At 36.7% G+C, this 19,833-nt stretch overlaps 1 protein-coding gene across 2 annotated transcripts; it reads left to right on the top strand.

Moving 5' to 3' along the window:
* Window positions 1-17,195: 17,195 nt before the first annotated feature.
* Window positions 17,196-19,312, top strand: LOC145117711 (stress regulated protein). 2 transcript variants are annotated; one of them, XM_079054023.1, is made up of 7 exons: window positions 17,196-17,661; window positions 17,814-18,032; window positions 18,118-18,204; window positions 18,304-18,450; window positions 18,631-18,657; window positions 18,731-18,826; window positions 18,976-19,312. In XM_079054023.1, exons 1-7 carry the CDS (start codon window positions 17,374-17,376, stop codon window positions 19,117-19,119), a joined length of 1,008 nt encoding a protein of 335 aa, XP_078910149.1. In that variant the 5' UTR covers window positions 17,196-17,373; the 3' UTR covers window positions 19,120-19,312. The 2 variants fall into 2 exon arrangements, with proteins under 2 accessions (XP_078910149.1, XP_078910148.1); XM_079054022.1 differs by having other exon boundaries at window positions 18,956-19,312.
* The last annotated feature ends 521 nt before the right edge of the window (window positions 19,313-19,833 follow it).

Below are 19,833 nucleotides of genomic sequence, written 5' to 3'. Positions count from 1 at the left end.
GAGTACCAGAGGGATTGTCGGTTGGATAAGAAGCATGTTCTCAGGATTGTTGGTGATGGGAGTGCTCTCGAGGTTTGTATCTTCAAGGATCAGTTTTGGCTGAATGACCAGGCGGAAGACCATTGGAAGCGTTCCTCTGAGGATTGGACCGAGTGGGTAAAGTTCGTATCGTGAGGGGAACCCTAATACCCATGTCTTTTCATTTCCATGAGATCCATGGGTTAAAGCTCCATGGAGTATCCATGGACTTTCCATGCAAGCCTAGCCCATTCCAAATAAGCATTAGCCCACACTATATAAATACAAGAGCCCATATTTAATTAGTCATACTTTTGATCTCTAAATTAATTCTAAATTAATTATAGATCAATACTAATTAAATAATATGATTTTATATTAATATATTAGGACTTATAATATATTAATAAATCATAACTTATACTATTCTCAAACGATTATCCATAAATTGTTCGGGTGAAGTGCAACCCAAATGGACCATGCCGGGTCGGGTCAAGTACATACCAAATATAGTTATGGACTTAGACACTATATCCAACAGTCTCCCACTTGGATAAGTCTAATAACTATAGTTGCAAGTATGACTTCAGGAACCGATCAGCAATCGTAGCTCTTTAAACTCTGTTGAACTATGAAGCGGCATTTTAGATAAGTGATCATATAATCCTCTGTTCTAGATATCAGCCGGACAAATACATGGAACATGGTCTTGCTTATTGTCCAGCATTTGTTTCCCGATTTCCGATTTGTTTGACATAGAACTTAACTGAACACATCAATTTAGTTCTGACCGGGCCCGGTACATAGGTCAAAACAAAATCATCGAGGGGCCCAGATATCGCTTCTAATCCTAGAAGGAACAGATAAACTTCGACTCATATGTTTGCTCTACTACTTGTTGAACTACACACAAAGGCACGGTTTATAACATCGAGTTACCAATGCGTTTTCGTGCAATCAATGCATAACCAACTCATAGGCAACAAATCATATCTCTAGGTTTGAAGACTTATATGATATTACCGTCTCACGATCACTCGAGATAAATTCCATGAAGTGATACAAGTGAGCGTGGGTTGAATCCAATACTCAGAACTTATGAGCACTCATGAGTGCTGTAGCCCCGCTTTGTCTAACATATTAGACCTCTACAAGCCAACCCATGACAGTCTTGATTCATATCTACTTCCAACATATGACCGACTGTGGAGAGTTTGAATAATATGATATAAACCATAACATAATTATTCTGGAAGTCAAAACATGCAAAAAGAAATAATAGTAAACGATTGACAAGAGATAGCAACACTTCACTCATAAATAACAGCTTTTATTTATCATCAAATGTCAATTACATTTTACAAATTTCAAGATTATCTAACTACTAAAACTAATATCATCCTTCAGCCCTATGCTCCGAGCATGCTGGAGATGCTTAGCCCGAGTCAGTCCCTTCGTGAGGGGATCTGTTGGGTTCTCATCCGATGATACCCTCTTTGCCACGAGGATTCCTTCTTCTATTCGATGTCTGATGAAGTGATATTTTCTGTCAATGTGTCTGGATCTCCCATGATCTCTTGGTTCCTTGGCTAAGGCAACCGCACTATTGCTGTCACAGAAAATCTCCATTGGCTCCTTTATAGCTGGTACAACTCCAAGGTCTCCGATGAAGTTCTTTAGCCATATAGCCTCCTTTGATGCCTCGCTTGCTGCTATATACTCTGATTCACAAGTGGAATCAGCCACTGTCTCCTGCTTGGAACTTTTCCAAGTAATTACCCCTCCGTTCAGAGTAAAGACCCAGCCCGACTGAGAGCGGAAATTATCCCTGTCAGTCTAAAAGCTACCATCACTGTACCCTACAACTCTCAAGTCCTCACTGCCACCGAGGGTAAGGACCCAGTCCTTAGTCCTCCGTAGGTACTTGAGGATATTCTTTACCGCAGTCCAGTGTGCCTTGCCAGGGTTCCCCTGATACCTGCTAACCATGCTCAAAGCAAAGGCTACATCAGGTCGAGTACACGTCATAGCATACATGATCGATCCTACAGCTGAAGCATAAGGTATTCGACTCATTTCTGCTATCTCAGCCTCAGTACTAGGGCTTTGTGTCTTACTCAATCTGGCGTTACTCTGGATGGGTAACTCTCCTTTCTTGGAGTTATGCATGTTGAACCTTTTCAACACTTTGTCCACATAGGTGCTTTGACTAAGTCCAATTAGTCTTTTACTCCTGTTTCTCAAAATCCTTATCCCTAGGATATAGGCAGCTTCTCCAAGGTCCTTCATAGCGAAACACTTCCCAAGCCAGGACTTTACTTCCTGCAGGGTTGGGATGTCATTTCCTATGAGTAGTATGTCATCCACATATAGTACCAAAAAGCTGACTATACTCCCACTAGCCTTGATATAGACACAAGATTCATCTTCACTCCTTGAAAAGCCAAATTCTTTTACTTTCTCATCAAAGCAAAGATTCCATCTCCGAGGTGCCTGTTTTAATCCATAAATGGATTTCTCGAGCTTACACACTCTACTGGGGTACTCTGTACTGACAAAACCCTCTGGCTGAACCATGTAAACATCTTCAGCCAACTTTCCATTAAGGAAAGCGGTTTTGACATCCATTTGCCATATTTCATAATCATGAAATGCAGCAATGGCTAACAGAACCCTAATAGACTTAATCTTGGCCACTGGTATCAGAGCTTTAGTTTGAGGGATTCGGATACACTCTCGGGTGTGTCTGAACTCAAACTGAGGACTTGGTATGAAAATTTTTCAAAAGTAAAATCATTTTTTTTATGAAAAGAAGTTTGAAAAGAGAAAAGAACTTTGAAAAAGAACAAGATGTGTGATGTGCGCGACCGGCCGTGCTCAAGTAAGTTCTCCCAAATTACCCATACAAGTTTATGTTATGCTATGTTTATTAGAACTGCATGCTAGATTAGGACTAAGGTTTACTCCAAGATTCAGGAGCATCACGAAGAGCACCTGAGGGAGGTGCTGGAGACACTGAGTAGGGAGAGACTTTTCGCGAAGTTCTCCAAGTTTGAGTTCTGGTTGCGCGAGGTGCAGTTTCTTGGGCACCTTGTCAACCAGAAGATTTTTTTGGTCGATTCGGCCAAGATAGAGGCCGTGATGCAGTGGGAGGTTCTGAAGTCTCTAACTGAGATTCAAAGTTTTCTTGATCTAGCGGGTTACTATCGGAGATTCATTCAGGATTTCTCCAAGATCGTTGTTCCTTTGACCCGACTGACCAAGAAGTCGGTGACATTCTGCTGGGGGCCTGAGCAATAGGCAGCCTTCGAGACTCTCAAACATCGGTTATGTGAGGCACCGATTCTGACCTTGCCAGAGGGGGTCGAGGATTTCATGGTTTACTGTGACGCTTCGAATACAGTTATGGGTGCGGTTTTGATGCAGCGGGGATATGTGATAGCTTACGCTTCGAGGCAGTTGAAGCCTCAATTAGGCGAACTATCTGATGTATGATTTGGAGCTGGGGGCTGTAGTTTTCGCCCTCAAGATTTGGCGGCATTACCTCTATGGGGTCCGTTGTACCATTTACACGGACCACAAGAGTTTAAGGTACCTCATGGATCAGCCGAATCTGAACATGAGGCAGCGTCAGTGGTTAGATGTGGTGAAGGATTATGACTGTGAGATCCTTTACCACCCGAGCAAGGCCAATGTGGTGGCCGATACCCTGAGCCGCAAGGCAGTAGCGGCTCCGATACGAGATTTATGTCTAAGGATGAAGGTGATCACACTGTTGCTAGAACAGATCCGAGAGGCGTAGGTCGAGGGTATGAAGGAAGAGCGTCGGAAGAGTGAGCGGATCGTAGTCCAGGTGGCCTCATTTGATTATGAAAGTCGTGGGATGGTGACCCTGCATTGGAGGGTCCGGGTTACGTACTGGGGCAGAGTACGACAAGTTCTGATGGATGAGGCCCATAAGTCGAGGTTCTCCATCCATCCCGGGGCGACGAAGATGTATTGGGATCTTCGCCCTGATTATTGGTGGCCCTGCATGAAGCGGGACATAGCATGGTATGTCGAGCAATGCTTGACTTGTAGGAAAGTCAATGCTGAACACCAGCGCCCACACGGCAAGATGCAGCCGTTAGACATTCCCGTGTGGAAATGGGAAGATATCACCATGGATTTCATTACCAAGCTTCCCAGGACCGCACGTGGAGTAGATTCTATATGGGTCATCGTGGATCGGTTGACCAAGAGTGCTCATTTTATCTCGATCCAGGAGAGTATATCGGCTGAGAAGTTGTCCGAGATCTACGTACGTGAGGTGGTGGCACGTCATGGAGTGACTGTTTCGGTTGTGTCAGACCGGGATGTTCGTTTCACTTCCAGGTTTTGGAAGCGGTTTCACGACGAGATGGGTACTCGTCTCCACTTCAGCACCGCTTTCCACCCTCGGACGGATGGGCAGAGCGAGAGGATGATTCAGTCTCTCAAGGACATTCTACGCGCATGTGTTTTGGATTTCGGTGGCAGTTGGGATACGTATCTTCCGTTAGCGGAATTTTCGTATAACAACATTTACCACGCCAGCATAGACCAACCTCCCTTCGAGATGCTTTATGGGAGGAAGTGTAGGACCCCAATCTGTTAGGGCGAGGTCGGTCAGAGAGTCAAATGGAGTACTGAGGTAGTACTCAATAATATGGAGAGGATCCAGCAGGTCCGAAGTAGGCTCCAGACTGCTCAGAGTCGGCAGAAAAGCTATGCCGACAAGCGTCGATCAGATTTGGAGTCTCAGGTGGGCGACATGGTCCTCCTGAAGGTGTCACCTTGGAAAGGTGTCATTCGGTTCAGGAAGCGGGGCAAGTTGGGCCCCAGATACATTGGTCCTTTCGGGGTTATCGCCCAGGTGGGCAAGGTGGCATATCGACTGGACCTTCTAGCAGAGCTCAGCTAGATCCATAGCACTTTTCATGTTTCCCAGCTACGGAAGTGTTTACTGGATGACTCCGCAGTTGTACCTATAGATGATATTCAGGTTGATGGCAGCCTGAACTACATCGAGAGACCGGTAGCCATTCTCGATAAGAAGACGAAGGAGTCGAGGAACAAGAGGGTTGAGCTAGTGAAGGTGCAGTGGCAGCATCACAATCGTCATCACCGCTACTCTACCCCTGCCACACCACCACCAACATTGTCGCCATCATCACCACTTTCTCCGCCACCATTACATCTACCACCACCACACCTTGCCCACCAACACCTTTACCACTACCATTTTCTAAAAATAATCTGATAGAAAAATACATATTTCAATACGTTTTCTAATTTTATAAAACTAAAAATAAAAATACTTACACAATTTGTCCCCCGTACATGTGTCAAAACTCATGTTTAGTCTCTATTTTCAACAATTAACTCGAACCGTCCTCATACCGTTAAAAGTTGCACGCTTCGTCCCTGACGGACATAAAATGACTATATTGCCCTTTTGTTTTTGTTTTTCTTTTATTTTGTGTTTGCTTATTATTTGTTAATTATTCATTTATTGGCTATTCTCTAAAATACTTGTATATGCCTTTAAAAAAAGAATTGAGCCTTAAACCCTAAGCACGTCTGCTCTCTACCAACATCACCTACACCAGCCACCTGCATTATTCTGAATTACTAGAAACATCTCGAACAACCAATATCCTCTTCCTCCGGCAACTATCTCCAATCAGAACCAAACCAAACAAAATCAAATAGAAACTTGATACTTGTTACAACTCTAATCCAATGTTGCAATGCTCAAATCCCCAAAACTTAGATCATTACTTTTGCAATTCAGCATAAAAAATTTCCTAATCGAGAACAAAAACCAAAACTTCATACAAACACTCAGCCATGGCTTCAGTTAAAAATTAAAAATTACATCTTTTGAACCTACAAACTCTTACCACCAAAAAGACCCATCTCATCTTCAACCCCTTTTATCCTTCTCTTCATTTAATTTTTTCACTTAATCAAGAAACAATAATTACTGATAAAATCCATCGCAGATAATAAAGAATCCGTTAATGAAAAGATTAGCATCTCTGATCTCAAACAATATGAACAAACTGGAAATAGATTAGAAGAGGGGGACCAAGAATTTGTTGTTCGAGATGGGCCAAAAGCCACATTCAGCAAAATTATTTGATGGTAGAGCAAAAACCAAAGAAGATGAAGGGTTATAAATCAGAGACGATGAGGTGCATATATGATGATTACATAGATTAGAAATGATGTTCATTTAGTGGAGATGACGGTAGACAGGATAAAGTTAGATCTTGCAGAGACGAAGGTGCGTAGACAGAGCTTGCAATGGTGATTGCGAACATGGTGGTGCACATGTGACGACGACGATGATGGTATTTTCTCTCTCTTAGTAACCCCGATGATAGTGGTAGAGTGAAGTAAGAAGATCGTTTTTCTTTCCCTCTCTGTGTACAGTGACGGAGCTTGAAGTGTTGATTAGGGGGGCCGAAAATAAAATATGTATAAAAATTGAAGAACAGGGGGGGCAAAGTCAAAATTTATAGTTTTAGGCTTAATATGTAAAAACTTTAATAGTTAAGGGCTAGTTATGAAGAAAAAAACAGGGGGGGGGGGGCACAGCCACTCCTGGCCCTATATAAGCTTCGTCCTTGACTGTGCAGCAGCGGTAACTCCAAGTTGGAGAAGAGAGCCTGATCAAGAAGATGGTTGTAGGTAGGTTTCTAGAGTGGTTAATAATCTAAAAAAATAAAAAATAAATCAAAAATGAATTAGATCAGGTACATTTGTCTTTTTAGGTATGGTTAATGAAACGAGGGACGAAACACTCAATTTTTTTATGATTTAAGGGACGATCCGAGTTAGTTTTAAAAATTAAGAACTAAACGTGACTCTTGACACCAACACGAGGGATGATTCATATAATTTACTCACGATAATAATAACCAAACCTATCCTAATCTCAAAAACAGTTCATATCCCAAAATTAGAGAAATACACATGATACATGGTTCAGGAAGCCTGCCAGGGTGAGTACGCAAAGCAACACCCAAGCGTTCACACTCCAGTTTTCGACATGAGTACCAGTCAATCGTTCATGAGTGGAGAGACTTAGGAATTCTCTCAAAAAGTTCTCGAGGATTGGTTGTTGTGTAGTTTTCTTGTGTGTTACAAAGCTTATAAACATCATCGACGAAATTGTGAGGATTGAGTTCAGTCGAGCATTGTTTCAGTTAGGGTTATGAATGTTGATCTACTCTTATCCACATACAACACCACAAGCCCAAAATGGAATTTAAAGTGGAGATATGGAGCACAAAAAATTCAATTTCAAGGCATAGATATAATGATAATGTAAAGAGCTTATCATCTTCATCAGAAGAAGAAGAAGATGGTTTTAATGGTGAATTGAGAAGGGTGTTATTGGAACAAGTGGATAAGGAGCTCAATAAAGGCTATGACATAGCTACACTCTCTCTGGTTAAGGATTTACAGTCTGAAACAGGCGGTTTGAGATGCTTTGGTGCTGCTCAACAGGTAAAAACCTACCTGCACTCCTTGAAATTTCAAGCAAAATCCATATACAATCTTCAAATTAACTCAACGATTTACAGATCAACCTTTAATAACGTATGTTTTTCACCTTGTAGAGTTGAATTCTTGAAGACTGAATAAGAAGATTTAATACAGGTACCCTAGAGGCTATACAACTTAAATGAATTAAATTTTAATGGCTTAAAAGACTTCAACACTTTTATCCCCAAAAGACAACACTCTGGGGACTATACAAAGAAATCTGCAGATTGTTGTAGATATAGTTGATGACTTATCCAAGCAGGAAACTATTGGATTAGGTGTCTAAGGTCATAACTAAATTAGTATAATCTGATGGAATAAAAACAAAGTCCTTTTTATGTTGCCCTCAATAAATAGAAATAGTTAGGAACATCTTTAGAGGAGTAAGAGAATAATTTGTTAATTTATTATATGATTAATAAATTAATTAGATCTGGTTAACAATTAATTTAGAGTAATTAATCTAGAATTAACCGGAATTAAATGGAAGTTAATTTTAGATTAATTACAATTAATTAAAGGTCTAAGAGTTGAATTGTAATTGTTTAATTGTTAAATACGAAAGACATTCTAGAACCCTTTGGTGGTGTACGGTTTTGGGAGAGGTCGAGAAGGGTTCTGGAAGCCTCCCTTAGCTGATAAGGAAATTGATTTGAATAGGATTAAAATATTATTATTTTATTATTCAAATTAGTGTTTCCACCAACTATAAATAGGACCCTTATGCAAGGCATTTTCAACCCTAGCCTTCAAGAGCAAGAATTGAAAATTATCCACCCTCCTCTATCCTCTAAATCATTCCTTAGGGTTTATAGGGTATTGGGTGTGAGCCATTAGAGACATCATACTTTAGGTGCTTGCTTACCAAGGAACTCTGGAGGATCAAAGCTTGAGTATTTACTATACTACTCAAAGGTATATATACTAACCCTTTGTGATTTTCAATTTACATAGGTTAGTTTTTAATTTTCATAGTATGTTGCAATTATGAGAAAAGCCATAGATTTCGAGGTTGTATGTGCCCTACAATAGATTTATGATTCCGTTGTGCAAATCTTCTTGTTTTAACTTTTAATGTAACCTAGAAAACCCATCATTCAAATGACTCCTCTACATAAGCACGACTCCCAAACCCAAAATCGAAGTATCATAGTAAACTATAAAATCATCATCACCCTCGGGAAGGGTCAAAACCGATGCTTCACATAACTTTTGTCTCAGAACCCATATGTTGTCTGCTGCTCAGGCCCCCAACGAAAAGTAACACTTTTTTCATCAAACAAGTCAGTGGTACGACTGTCTTCGAAAAATCATGGATGAATCTCCGATAGTAACCAGCTAATCCAATGAAACTTCGAATCTCATATGGATACCTCAAAACCTACCACTACATCACTGCCTCAATCTTTGCATGATCGACCAAGATACCACTATAGTTGATGAGGTTCCCCAAAAATTCAACCTCGCGTAACCAAAAGTTACACTTGGAGAATTTGACATACAACCTCTCTCTCATCAAAACCTCGATAACCTTCCATAGATGCTAAACATGTTGCTCCTTGGTCTTGTAGTAGACCAAGACATCATCAATAAAAATAATCACAGGCCTATCAAGCATCAGTCTGCACACTTGTCACACCCCGGCTAATGGTACAAACGTTGGGCGGTGACACGACATCATGGATCATAATAATTTGCATACATAGAACAATACAACAACAAAGTATAACAGTATAATTATTATTACTAAAAATGTATTACATCAATACTTGTTCAGAGTTATAATAATTTGATGCCTCAAACAGTATGCTAGTTAATAAAATTGTATTATTGATCTATATAATTGTGACTCCACGACTTGTATTTTGTGAGTGTAAGCTTCCATCTATTTTTTCCCTAAAAATACATGCATTTTGAAAAAGTGTCAACGTAATTTTGATGAGTCCACATGTTTGAAATGTTTGCATCAACTGTACATTTATTCCAAAAAGTATGTTTTTGAATGTACATTAAAATCATGACGTATGTACTTTTAAATTAAAAAGTTTGTTTACTAGAAATGTACTTTCTCAACCGAAAGTATGTTTGCTAAAAATGTATTTTCTCAAACAAAAGTACGTTCGTTAAGAAAAATATATTTTTTCAACCAAAAGTATGTTCGTTAAAAGTGTACTTTCTCAACACAAAGTTTTTTCGTCAAAAATCTACTTTCTCAATCAAAACTATGTTCGTAGAAAATGTATTTTCTCATCCAAAATTATGTTTATTAAAAGTGTAATTTCTTGACCGAAAGTATGTTCGCTACAAATATATTTTCTCAACCAAAAGTATGTTTGTTAAAAATGTACTTTCTCGACCGAAAGTATGTTCGCGAAAGAATGTACTTTTATACAAAAAGTAGTGTTATGCTATATATAATTACTATTTCAACTTATATAATAATGCATTTAGAGCTATTCAACATTACTATGAGTCCCTATAATCGAGCTTATGACATGTTATCTCCCTTGTGGCGCTTTATCGATGTCATAATGTTTAGACGATTATAACAAGTGTGATTCTTCCATTAAGGTTGTAGCCAAAAACTAGATGTGGTGATATAGATCTATACATAACTCTCCCGCTCAGTTAAGATTTAACGGTTATAGGTTAAGGGTCTTGCTAAGTATTATACTTAGGTGCTGAATGTGTCTCACGATACCATAACATTTAAATAAAATGTTGTAAAGGTTGTAACCATAACTTTAGATGTTCAAGTCATTAGGCCAAAGTTTACATTGTATAATTATAATAATATTTTATAATTATGGCGTATAATTATTTTGTAAGATTATACGGCAGCGTAACGAAGTTGTATAAATATTATTCCAGTGGGCAGAGTAACGCAGAGTATAATAAATATTCATACTATGGGGCAGCGTAATGACATGATATAATAAATATCAGCTTATTATGAGGTCATAGAAACGACATGGTTTAATAAAACCATTATATAAAAAACACAACAGTTTTTAGCGACCGGCCACTATAATGATATATATATATATATATATATATATATATATATATATATATATATATATATATATATATATATATATATATATATATATATATATATATATATATATACGACCGGCCACTATAATGATATATATATATATATATATATATATATATATATATATTTGACGTTTATATAAATAAATAATAATATTTAACATGTATTCTCTCCCGAAAATAGTAAAAGATTTAAAATGGGACCATGAAACTCACCCTCGAAGCGTGCTTTAAAAACGTTCGTTTTTGGAATAAAAACATTGGATTGTGTAGAAACCGAACGGGCAATACTTCGCCGTAAAAAGAGTCAGAATGTGACTAGAAAAATGGTGAGGGCTAGCTAATTTTTTTGTCAGAAAATGGTCTGAAGTTTTCCAGAAAACAACTCTGATCGCCGGAAAAATCGTCGTAGGGTGGTCGCTAGTGTGTGCTGCCAAGAAAAAAGATGGCCATCGGAGGCGCTAGTGGTCGTCGTAGCAAGTGGGGGTGTCGTTGCTGGCTAGGGAGGTGAAGGGATCAGTGGTTGGTGGTGGGTAGAGTTGGTGGCCGGTGGCGGTAGATGGCGGCTTTGGTGGTGGTTATGGGTGTTTTTGGCAAGAAAAAGAGGGAGGGGGAGAGGGAGTCTTTGGGAGCTTTCTTTAGAAGGAAATGAGAAAGAAATCAGTTGAGCACAAGCTCCCTTTTATAGAAATGCAAGTTGAATTTGGATGGCTTGGATCTACCACGTGTGGCTCGATCTCGGGGGTCGATTCTGGGTCCAAAATCTGACTTCTGTAAAATTTTCTTAGTTTACAGGTTTATAGTACTCGATGATCTGAGTTGAAAGATGTAAAAATATCCACTTAATGAGTCTCACATCTAAGCGAACAGAACGTCTGTTAGTACGATTTATGGTGGTTTCATGGTTGTCTTGATCAAACTTTTTTCATGAAATCGTCAGACTTTCATGAAATGGAAAAGTTAGCAATTGAATCAAATACTAGATTTTTCCATGATTCATAAAATATTGCTATCTTTTTCTAACGAGTTCAGTATGTCACCTAACGAATCGTTTGAAGATTTGTTATTAGGAAAGTGGTTACAATTATGTCCAATCCTTAAGAAATTTTTAGGCAAAATGAGATGAAATCAAACTTAGACGCAACATCGCTTTATGATCATAGGAAAAATATCAGAACTTGAAAATTCAACTTCTAGCGCATCTAACATTGCGTTTGAAGTTTTGTTTTAGGTGGCTGATTTGTGTGTTTTACATGGTTAGCCATAACTTTTGTATGAATTCCTTTTACGACGTTATTTATGTCCACGTGATCGTAATGACACGTACTTTCAGATAATTATAACATGTATATCAAAAAGATGCTTTATACGCATTTAATTTTAATTGTTCATTTTATCACCTTTTTTGTTTTACGATGAGTTTTCATCATTCGCATACGAACCTTGTTTTTTAATGTTTTATATATATTTAGAATCGTTTTGACACGTACTTTCGGTCTATGTTATTACTTATTCAAAATAATGCTAAATTCATGTATTTATTTAATAACACGTTTTAACGTGGTTTTTATGTACAATGGCAAGTTTCACTTTTTACATACGAACTTCGTTTTCGATGTTCTTTATATAAACAGACTTGTAATAACACGTAATTTCATATTATGGTATTATTTACACAAAATAATACTTAATATGTATTTTATTTCAATAACATGTTTTACTGTATTTTTCATACAACGACGAAAATTCAGTCACTTGAATTCTATGAATTCTGATGTTTTAAACAAATATTCTAGATGTATTTCATAGTATATAATGTATTTACATCAAAAGGGGTGGAATATTATACATGTGTCATTCTAATGGACGTTTACGGTAAAGTGATCCCAGAGCAACATCGAAGCTCTAATAAAAGAAAGTGATACGGAGGACAGAGTAACTCTAAAGTTAAATAGCACTAAAGCAAGCACATAATCAACTAGGAACATACCTAGTCACAAACAAACAAAATAAGCAAACAATAAGGGATAAGAAAAAGATAGATAAATGGATACATACAAGTAACCACATCAGGTGCTGCCCTGGCCTGCTATGTCATCAGCTGATAGGCCCGAACCCTGGCCTTTGGAGACTTTGTCTTTACCTGACGGCCATCGGTAATCCACAATATCACAGGTATAAGAGTTACCATAACATATGTAGTGAGAATAGGATAATTTGCATGTATGTTTCCCACTTGGTTGTAGTTGTAACATAACTGCAACCCTTGCCTAAAATCTCTAAAAAAAGTGCCCATCCTTGCCACATTTATGGCAAGCAATCCCATGACACTTACTAGAATGTGCTCTACTGCACATACTCCAATTGCGGTCCCTCTATCCTCCAAAACGAGAATCAACAACCGTGAACTTCTTGGTTGCAACAGCTGATGATTGAACTGAGGGTTGCTTCCTCTTATTTTGAAACTCTAACTCAATATCCCGTTTTTGGACCACTTCAATCATCTACTCAAGCGTCTAACACCAAGTGACACTGAAAAACTCTCAGATGTCAGTCCTCACCATATCACAATTCATCGCTATCTTTATATCCTCATCTGCTGCATACTGAAGGAAAAACAATGCCCTCATTGAACTTGGTGGTGATCTCTGTTACCGTCTCAATGGTATGCCTGAAATCCTGGCACTCTCGAGCCAACTTTTGCATCGCGATCATAGGTACATACTTTACCCTAAACCTAATAATGAAATCATCCTAGGTCATAGCCTCAATAACCTCAAGTCCAAGAGCGTGGACCACTTCACCCCACCAACCTCTAACTCCCTCATGTAGAAAATAGGTTGTAAACTTGGCCTTTGCCCCAACCAGGAAAAAGATCCTTATAAAATCGCTCTCAACATCATAATGACGATGGGTTCATTCTTTCCCATAAATAAGGGAGCCCCACATGCATCGAACTCACAAAAGGTGACCTCGCAAGCCTTGGGCCGACTGGCCTCCAAATCAGTATGAATGGTCCTAAACTACTTATCTATCATAACAATCAGCTCATCCTTGATCACGCCAAACATTTTAGGCAGATCTTTCAATATGACTCTTGAAACCTCTCTAACGATCATGTCGCGGAACTCAACATCACCCGATCTATTTCTAGATCCTAAACCAAAACTTGAACATCCTTCCCTAACAAGTCATCATTATTATGAATATACAACAAAAAGGTTAAAACATACGCATAGTGCTACTCCTCAAACTATAACTACGTGAAGGTTTCCTAGAAGCCTTAAGCCTCTTCCTGATCCCCGTACTAATCATGTGCTTCTGGTAGTACGGAGCCATACTACCTTCCATAACTATCTACACTAGTGCTAAGATTTGTTCCAAAGTTCTAAGTCCCCCAAAAGACCAACATTAAGGGTCCTACCCATGAGTACACCCTACTATTGTCCCTAGATTCTACATTTAGAATCCTTCCTCACCGATACTCTCTTACTACAAGAAGCCCCTGCTAATGTCGATAATCACCTCGTGACTGTAAATCGTATGTAATATAGATCAAATAGACAGTCGAATAAATGATTCCACCCTACGCCCAAAACCAGATAAGAAATAGGAAGTAAGGCTAAATCAGGCATTCACATGCTATACAATCCTAATTAAGTACAACTCTAAAGCATTCACTTAGTAACTAACAACATAGCATGAACTTCAGATAACACATAACAAGCAATTCCTTAGGCTACAAGGCATCTCAGATATCAGACAATTCTATCATGTAATTCCTGAAAAGATCCCCAACATACATACTAACATGCAATTCTAACGATTCACATATCACAAATATACATATCAAGTATCGATAATTTGGGAATCACATTCTTTTCTGGCTCCAGGCCTCCGGCTGATTGCACACATCACATCTTTTCTACTTTCTATAATATTTCTTTTAAAAAGAATTGTAAAAACTTCCCAAATTATTTTGTCATCTTAGAGACTTAGGATGGACAATCGCTCAGTTCGACCATTGTCTTGTCTGGACTGGATCTGAATAATATAATATGTTCCTAAATCACGACGAAATATAAAATTTTCAGATTTAATAAGAAAAAGTAATTTAAGATATATAATTTTTTCAAATATATAAGATTGGTCAAGTTAATTAAAAAGATCATTTTGGTAATTTTCATAAAAATAGGACCTTTAAGGGCACGCTTAGATACAAAAAAATAAAACAAATTGTTTTTCGGATTTTTTTTAAGAAAAATGAGATTGAAAATGAATTTCGTTCACCATTTTTTTTACATCTTCAGAGACAACAACAAAAATTGTTTTCCAATTTACAAAGAACTTAGAAAATTTTACAAAACTGATATTATTATTGTATTCCCCATTTCTCAAATTCCAAAAAATTTCTATATTATAAATACACCCCACTACGAAGCCCCAACACACTACCATCAAGCTCACAAACACAACCACTAACCACCACCACCAACATTACCGCAATCACTAATCCACCATCACCACCACTATACCATCAACGTCATCACAATCGTGATTACCGCTACTCTACCCCTACCACACCACAACCAACATTGTTGCCAACATCACCACCTTCTCTGCTACCACTACATCCACCACCACCTCATCTTGCCCACCAACACCTTTACCACTACCATTTTCTAAAAATAATCCGATAGAAAAATACATATTTCAATACGTTTTCTAATTTTATAAAACTAAAAATAATAAATAAATAATTTTTAAGTAAAGATGTTTTTTAATTTTTCTAAAATAAATAAATTTTAAGTAAAGACCTTTACCACTACTATTTTCTAATTACTTTCTTTTTTGGCTCTGGCCTCCTGGCTGATTGCATGCATCTCATCTTTTCTACTTCTTATAATATATCTTTTAAAAAGAATTGTAAAAACTTCCGAAATTATTTTGGTCTCCTAGAGAATTGGGTTGGACGATCGCTCGGGTCGACTATTGTCTTTTCTGGATCGGACCTAAATAATCTGTTCCTAAATCACCATGGAATTTAAATTTTCAGATTTTATAAGAAAAAGTAATTTAAGATATATAATTTTTTCACATAAAAAGATTGGTCAAGTTAATTAAAGGATCACTTTGGTAATTTTCACAAAAATAGGACATTTAAGGGTGCGTTTAGTAAAAAAAAAAAAACCGTTTTTCGAATTTTTTTAAGGAAAAAATGAAATTGAAAATGCATTTATTAAATCATCAAAATACGAAAAACGTAAAAACAAATGAAAAAACCAAAAAACTAAAAAAAAATACGAAAAATATTAAAAAAATGAAAAAAAAATATAAAACAAAGTTTTGTTTTGACAAAAAAATAATAATTGAAAATAAAGAAGTTAATAAACATAAAAATCGAGTTTTGAACATGTGTAGTTTTTTGCGAACTATAGAGACCAAATTTGAACTTTAAAACCAATTTTAGATCTGATTTTGCAAAAAAGATAACATGGTTAACCATGAAACCTGTTAAATGGGCTAGAGTGATAATTCTACATCCCATTTGTGGCCAGAGCAAATTATAAATAATAATAATAATAATAGAATTTTTCCAAATTACGTATGAAAATATTGTGGTTTTTATGGTATTTCCTCAAACTGATAATATTATTGTATTCCATATTTCTCAAATTCCAAAAAAAAAAAATTATAATATAAATACATCCAAACTCTCACTCCAAAGGCCAACAATTACCGCAATTAGTTATCCACCACCGTCACTACTATACCATGAATGTCATCACCATCCTCACCACCCCCACCACCATCACTGCTATACCATCAACGCCGTCACCATCCTCACCACCACTTCTCTATCCTTGCCCCATCACCAACATTGTCGCCATCATCACCACCTTTTCCACCACCACATTTCACTTTGCCCACAAACATCTTGCCACCATGGAAATAATCTGATAAAAAGAATACATATTTAGAGACGTTTTCTAATTTTGTAAAACAGAAAATAAAAAATAAATAAATTTTGACCAAGCTTTTAAATTTTTCAAACAAAAAACTTATTTAATTTTTCCTAAAACTGAAAACGAAAATAATAACCAAACTTATCCTAATCTCAAAAACAGTCGATATCCAAAAATGAGAGAAATACAAGTGGTTCGTGGTTCAGGAAGCCTGCCAGGGTGAGAACGCAAAGCAATACCCAAGCGTTCACAGTCCAAGGGTGTGTTTGGGATTGTTTTTTGAACATAAAAGTCTTTTTTGTAAAAGGACTTTTTATAAAAGAACTTTGTCTAAAAGATGGTGTTTAAAATGTGTTTGACTTGTCTTTTATGACTTTTAAGTATAAAAGCTAAAAGTCACAAAAAGATAGGAATTCCTATCTTTTCTCTAGCCAACTTTTCCTTCTCGACTAAAAGTTGGTTTTAAAAGAAATTTTTAATTTGTCAAACAACTTTTAGTAATTTTTAACTTTTTAAAAAAAAGTTAAAAATGATTAAAAAGTTAAAAGTAATTTTTAATTTGCCAAACACCCTCCAATTTTCGACACGACTACCAGTCAATCGTTCATGAGTGGAAAACCATAGAAATTCTCTCAAAAAATCTCGAGGATTGGTTGTTGTGCATTTTTCTTGTGTGTTACAAAGCTTATAAGCATCATCGACGTAATCTTGTGAGGATTGAGTTCAGCCGAGCATTGTTTCAGTTAGGGTTATGAATGGCGGTCTGCTGTTATCCACATTCAACACCACAGCCCCAGAATGGAGTTTAAAGTGGAGATTATGGGGAACAACAACTTCAATTTCAAGACATAGATATAATCATAATGTAAAGAGCTTATCATCATCATCAGAAGCTGGTGTTAATGGCGAATTGAGAAGGGCGTTATTGGAACAACTGGATAAGGAGCTCAATAAAGGCGATGATAGAGCTGCACTCTCTCTGGTTAAGGATTTGCAGTCTAAACCAGGCGGTTTGAGATGCTTTGGTGCTGCTCAGCAGGTAAAAACCTACCTGAAATCCGTGAAATTTAAACAAATCCATATACAATCTTCAAATTAACTCATCGATTTACAGATCAACCTTTCGTAACAGTATGTTTTTCACCTTGTAGAGTTGAATTCTTGATGACTGAATAAGAAGATTTAATACAGGTACCCCAGAGGCTATACAGCTTAAATGAATTAAAACTCAATGGCATAGAGACTTCAGCTCTTTTATCCCCAAAAGACAACACTCTGGGTACTATAGAAAGAAATCTACAGATTGCTGCTTTGTTAGGGTTCATTTCTGCTTGGAATTTGTTTGATTTAGGCCCAGAAGAGCTCTTATATTTCTCATTGGGAATCTTTTTCCTTTGGACACTTGATTCGGTATCTATTCCAAAATCTGGCAATATATATTAATTATAAATTTACTTTAATTGACATTAGTCCTAATGCAATTGATTGTTGATAGGTGGCTTTTGCTGGAGGATTTAGCAGTCTAGTTCTTGATACTATTGGCCATAACATTAGTCAAAAGTATCACAACAGAGTTATTCAAGTAATTCCTCTCTCTCTCTCTCATACACAAACACACACATTTTTTTTTATCAAATTTGTGTTTTGAGAGATAACCATTTTGAAGATTATGTTCTTGTAGCATGAAGCTGGACATTTCTTGATTGCTTATTTATTGGGAATACTTCCAAAGGGATATACACTATCAAGTTTGGAAGCTTTTCAGCGGGAAGGATCACTCAATGTTCAAGCAGGGACTGTTTTTGTAGATTTTGAGTTTACTGAAGAAGTAAGCTTTCATATGATTCTTCTTATCACACTTCCTAAATTCAAATTTTGTAGATTAATACTGTTGAAATAAGGTCTAAATGCAAGAATTAGCAATGTGTTTTTGTTTATTTGTGTATGTTTCTTTCTAAAAGATTCCAGTGTTGAATTGGTTTTGATTGATGCAAATTTGTGTGTGCAGATAAGCGCAGGAAGAGTATCAGCCAAGGTACAACAAATATTACGTTTTACAATTTTGTAAATTATAATTTTTTTTTAAATAATCTATTATTGGTTTTCAGATGTTGAACAGGTTTTCATGTATAGCATTAGCAGGAGTTGCAACTGAATACCTTCTTTATGGTTATGCTGAAGGAGGTCTTTCTGATGTTAACACGGTAAAACTTTCTTGAATTATATTTTATTCAGTTTTTTATAAAGGAAAAAGAATTTCAAATAGCAATTTTTTTTTATCAAATATGTTTTAAACGTTATTTATTCAGACAACAAAATTTTATGTATTATAGTTGGATAAGTTGTTAAACAGCTTGGGATTCACTCAAAAGAAGGCGGATTCTCAAGTGAGATGGGCGGTACTCAACACCATCCTAATTTTACGCCGCCACGAAAGAGCACGAACTCATCTCGCGAACGCCATGTCAGCGGGGAAATCGGTAGGGTCTTGCATTGATGTCATAGAGAAAAACATTGATGAAATTGACTTGATGATTTCATAAAAGATGAAATATTTGTTCAAGTGTATATAATTATATATATTTCTATGTTTATATACTTGTAACGTATACATTATAGCTCACTAGAAGAAAGCGAGTGAGGATACTTAAAAGTGCAAATCACGACTTTTGAATTTGTGATTTTTGTTAGATTAGGTAATCAGAAAATATTTGGTAGGACTTTTGGTTTAAAAGAAAATAGCGTAGGGGTGTATAATGGTTCGGTTTGTGGTTCTTAGGTTTATTTGGTTTGAAATTTTCTTTGGCACAAACATAAAACGGAAACAATCTAAATTTTAGGGAATTCGGATGAAACCAAAAACCAAATTATAATTCGGGTTGATTGATATCCAAGGAAACCACTTATTAATGTTAAAAAGAAAATCCGAAGTTGCAATTTTCTATTCACAAAATTAAAAGAGCTTTCAATATAAAAAAAAGTTCCAACCCAAATATTAAAAACAAAGTTCCAGTAGATCATAAAATCCAAATTTCGAAATTTTTTCCAAGTCGCTTGTCAAGCTTTCCTCCAAACTAGTATGTATTCATGTTTTTTTTATTGAACTTTTAAACTATAAAAGTACAGATTCTTCAGATGATTAATTAATTAATTAATTAAATTCAGCAATACGGTTTGTTTTGGTCTGAAGTTGATGATACCGTAATTGATA

Source organism: Lactuca virosa, chromosome 5, assembly GCF_052849685.1.
Source record: "Lactuca virosa cultivar CGN04683 chromosome 5, Lactuca_virosa_CGN04683_v6, whole genome shotgun sequence".
Classification (NCBI taxonomy): domain Eukaryota; kingdom Viridiplantae; phylum Streptophyta; class Magnoliopsida; order Asterales; family Asteraceae; genus Lactuca; species Lactuca virosa.
Note: the sequence above shows the minus strand (reverse complement) of the source record. Positions and strands in the feature narration are given on the sequence as shown.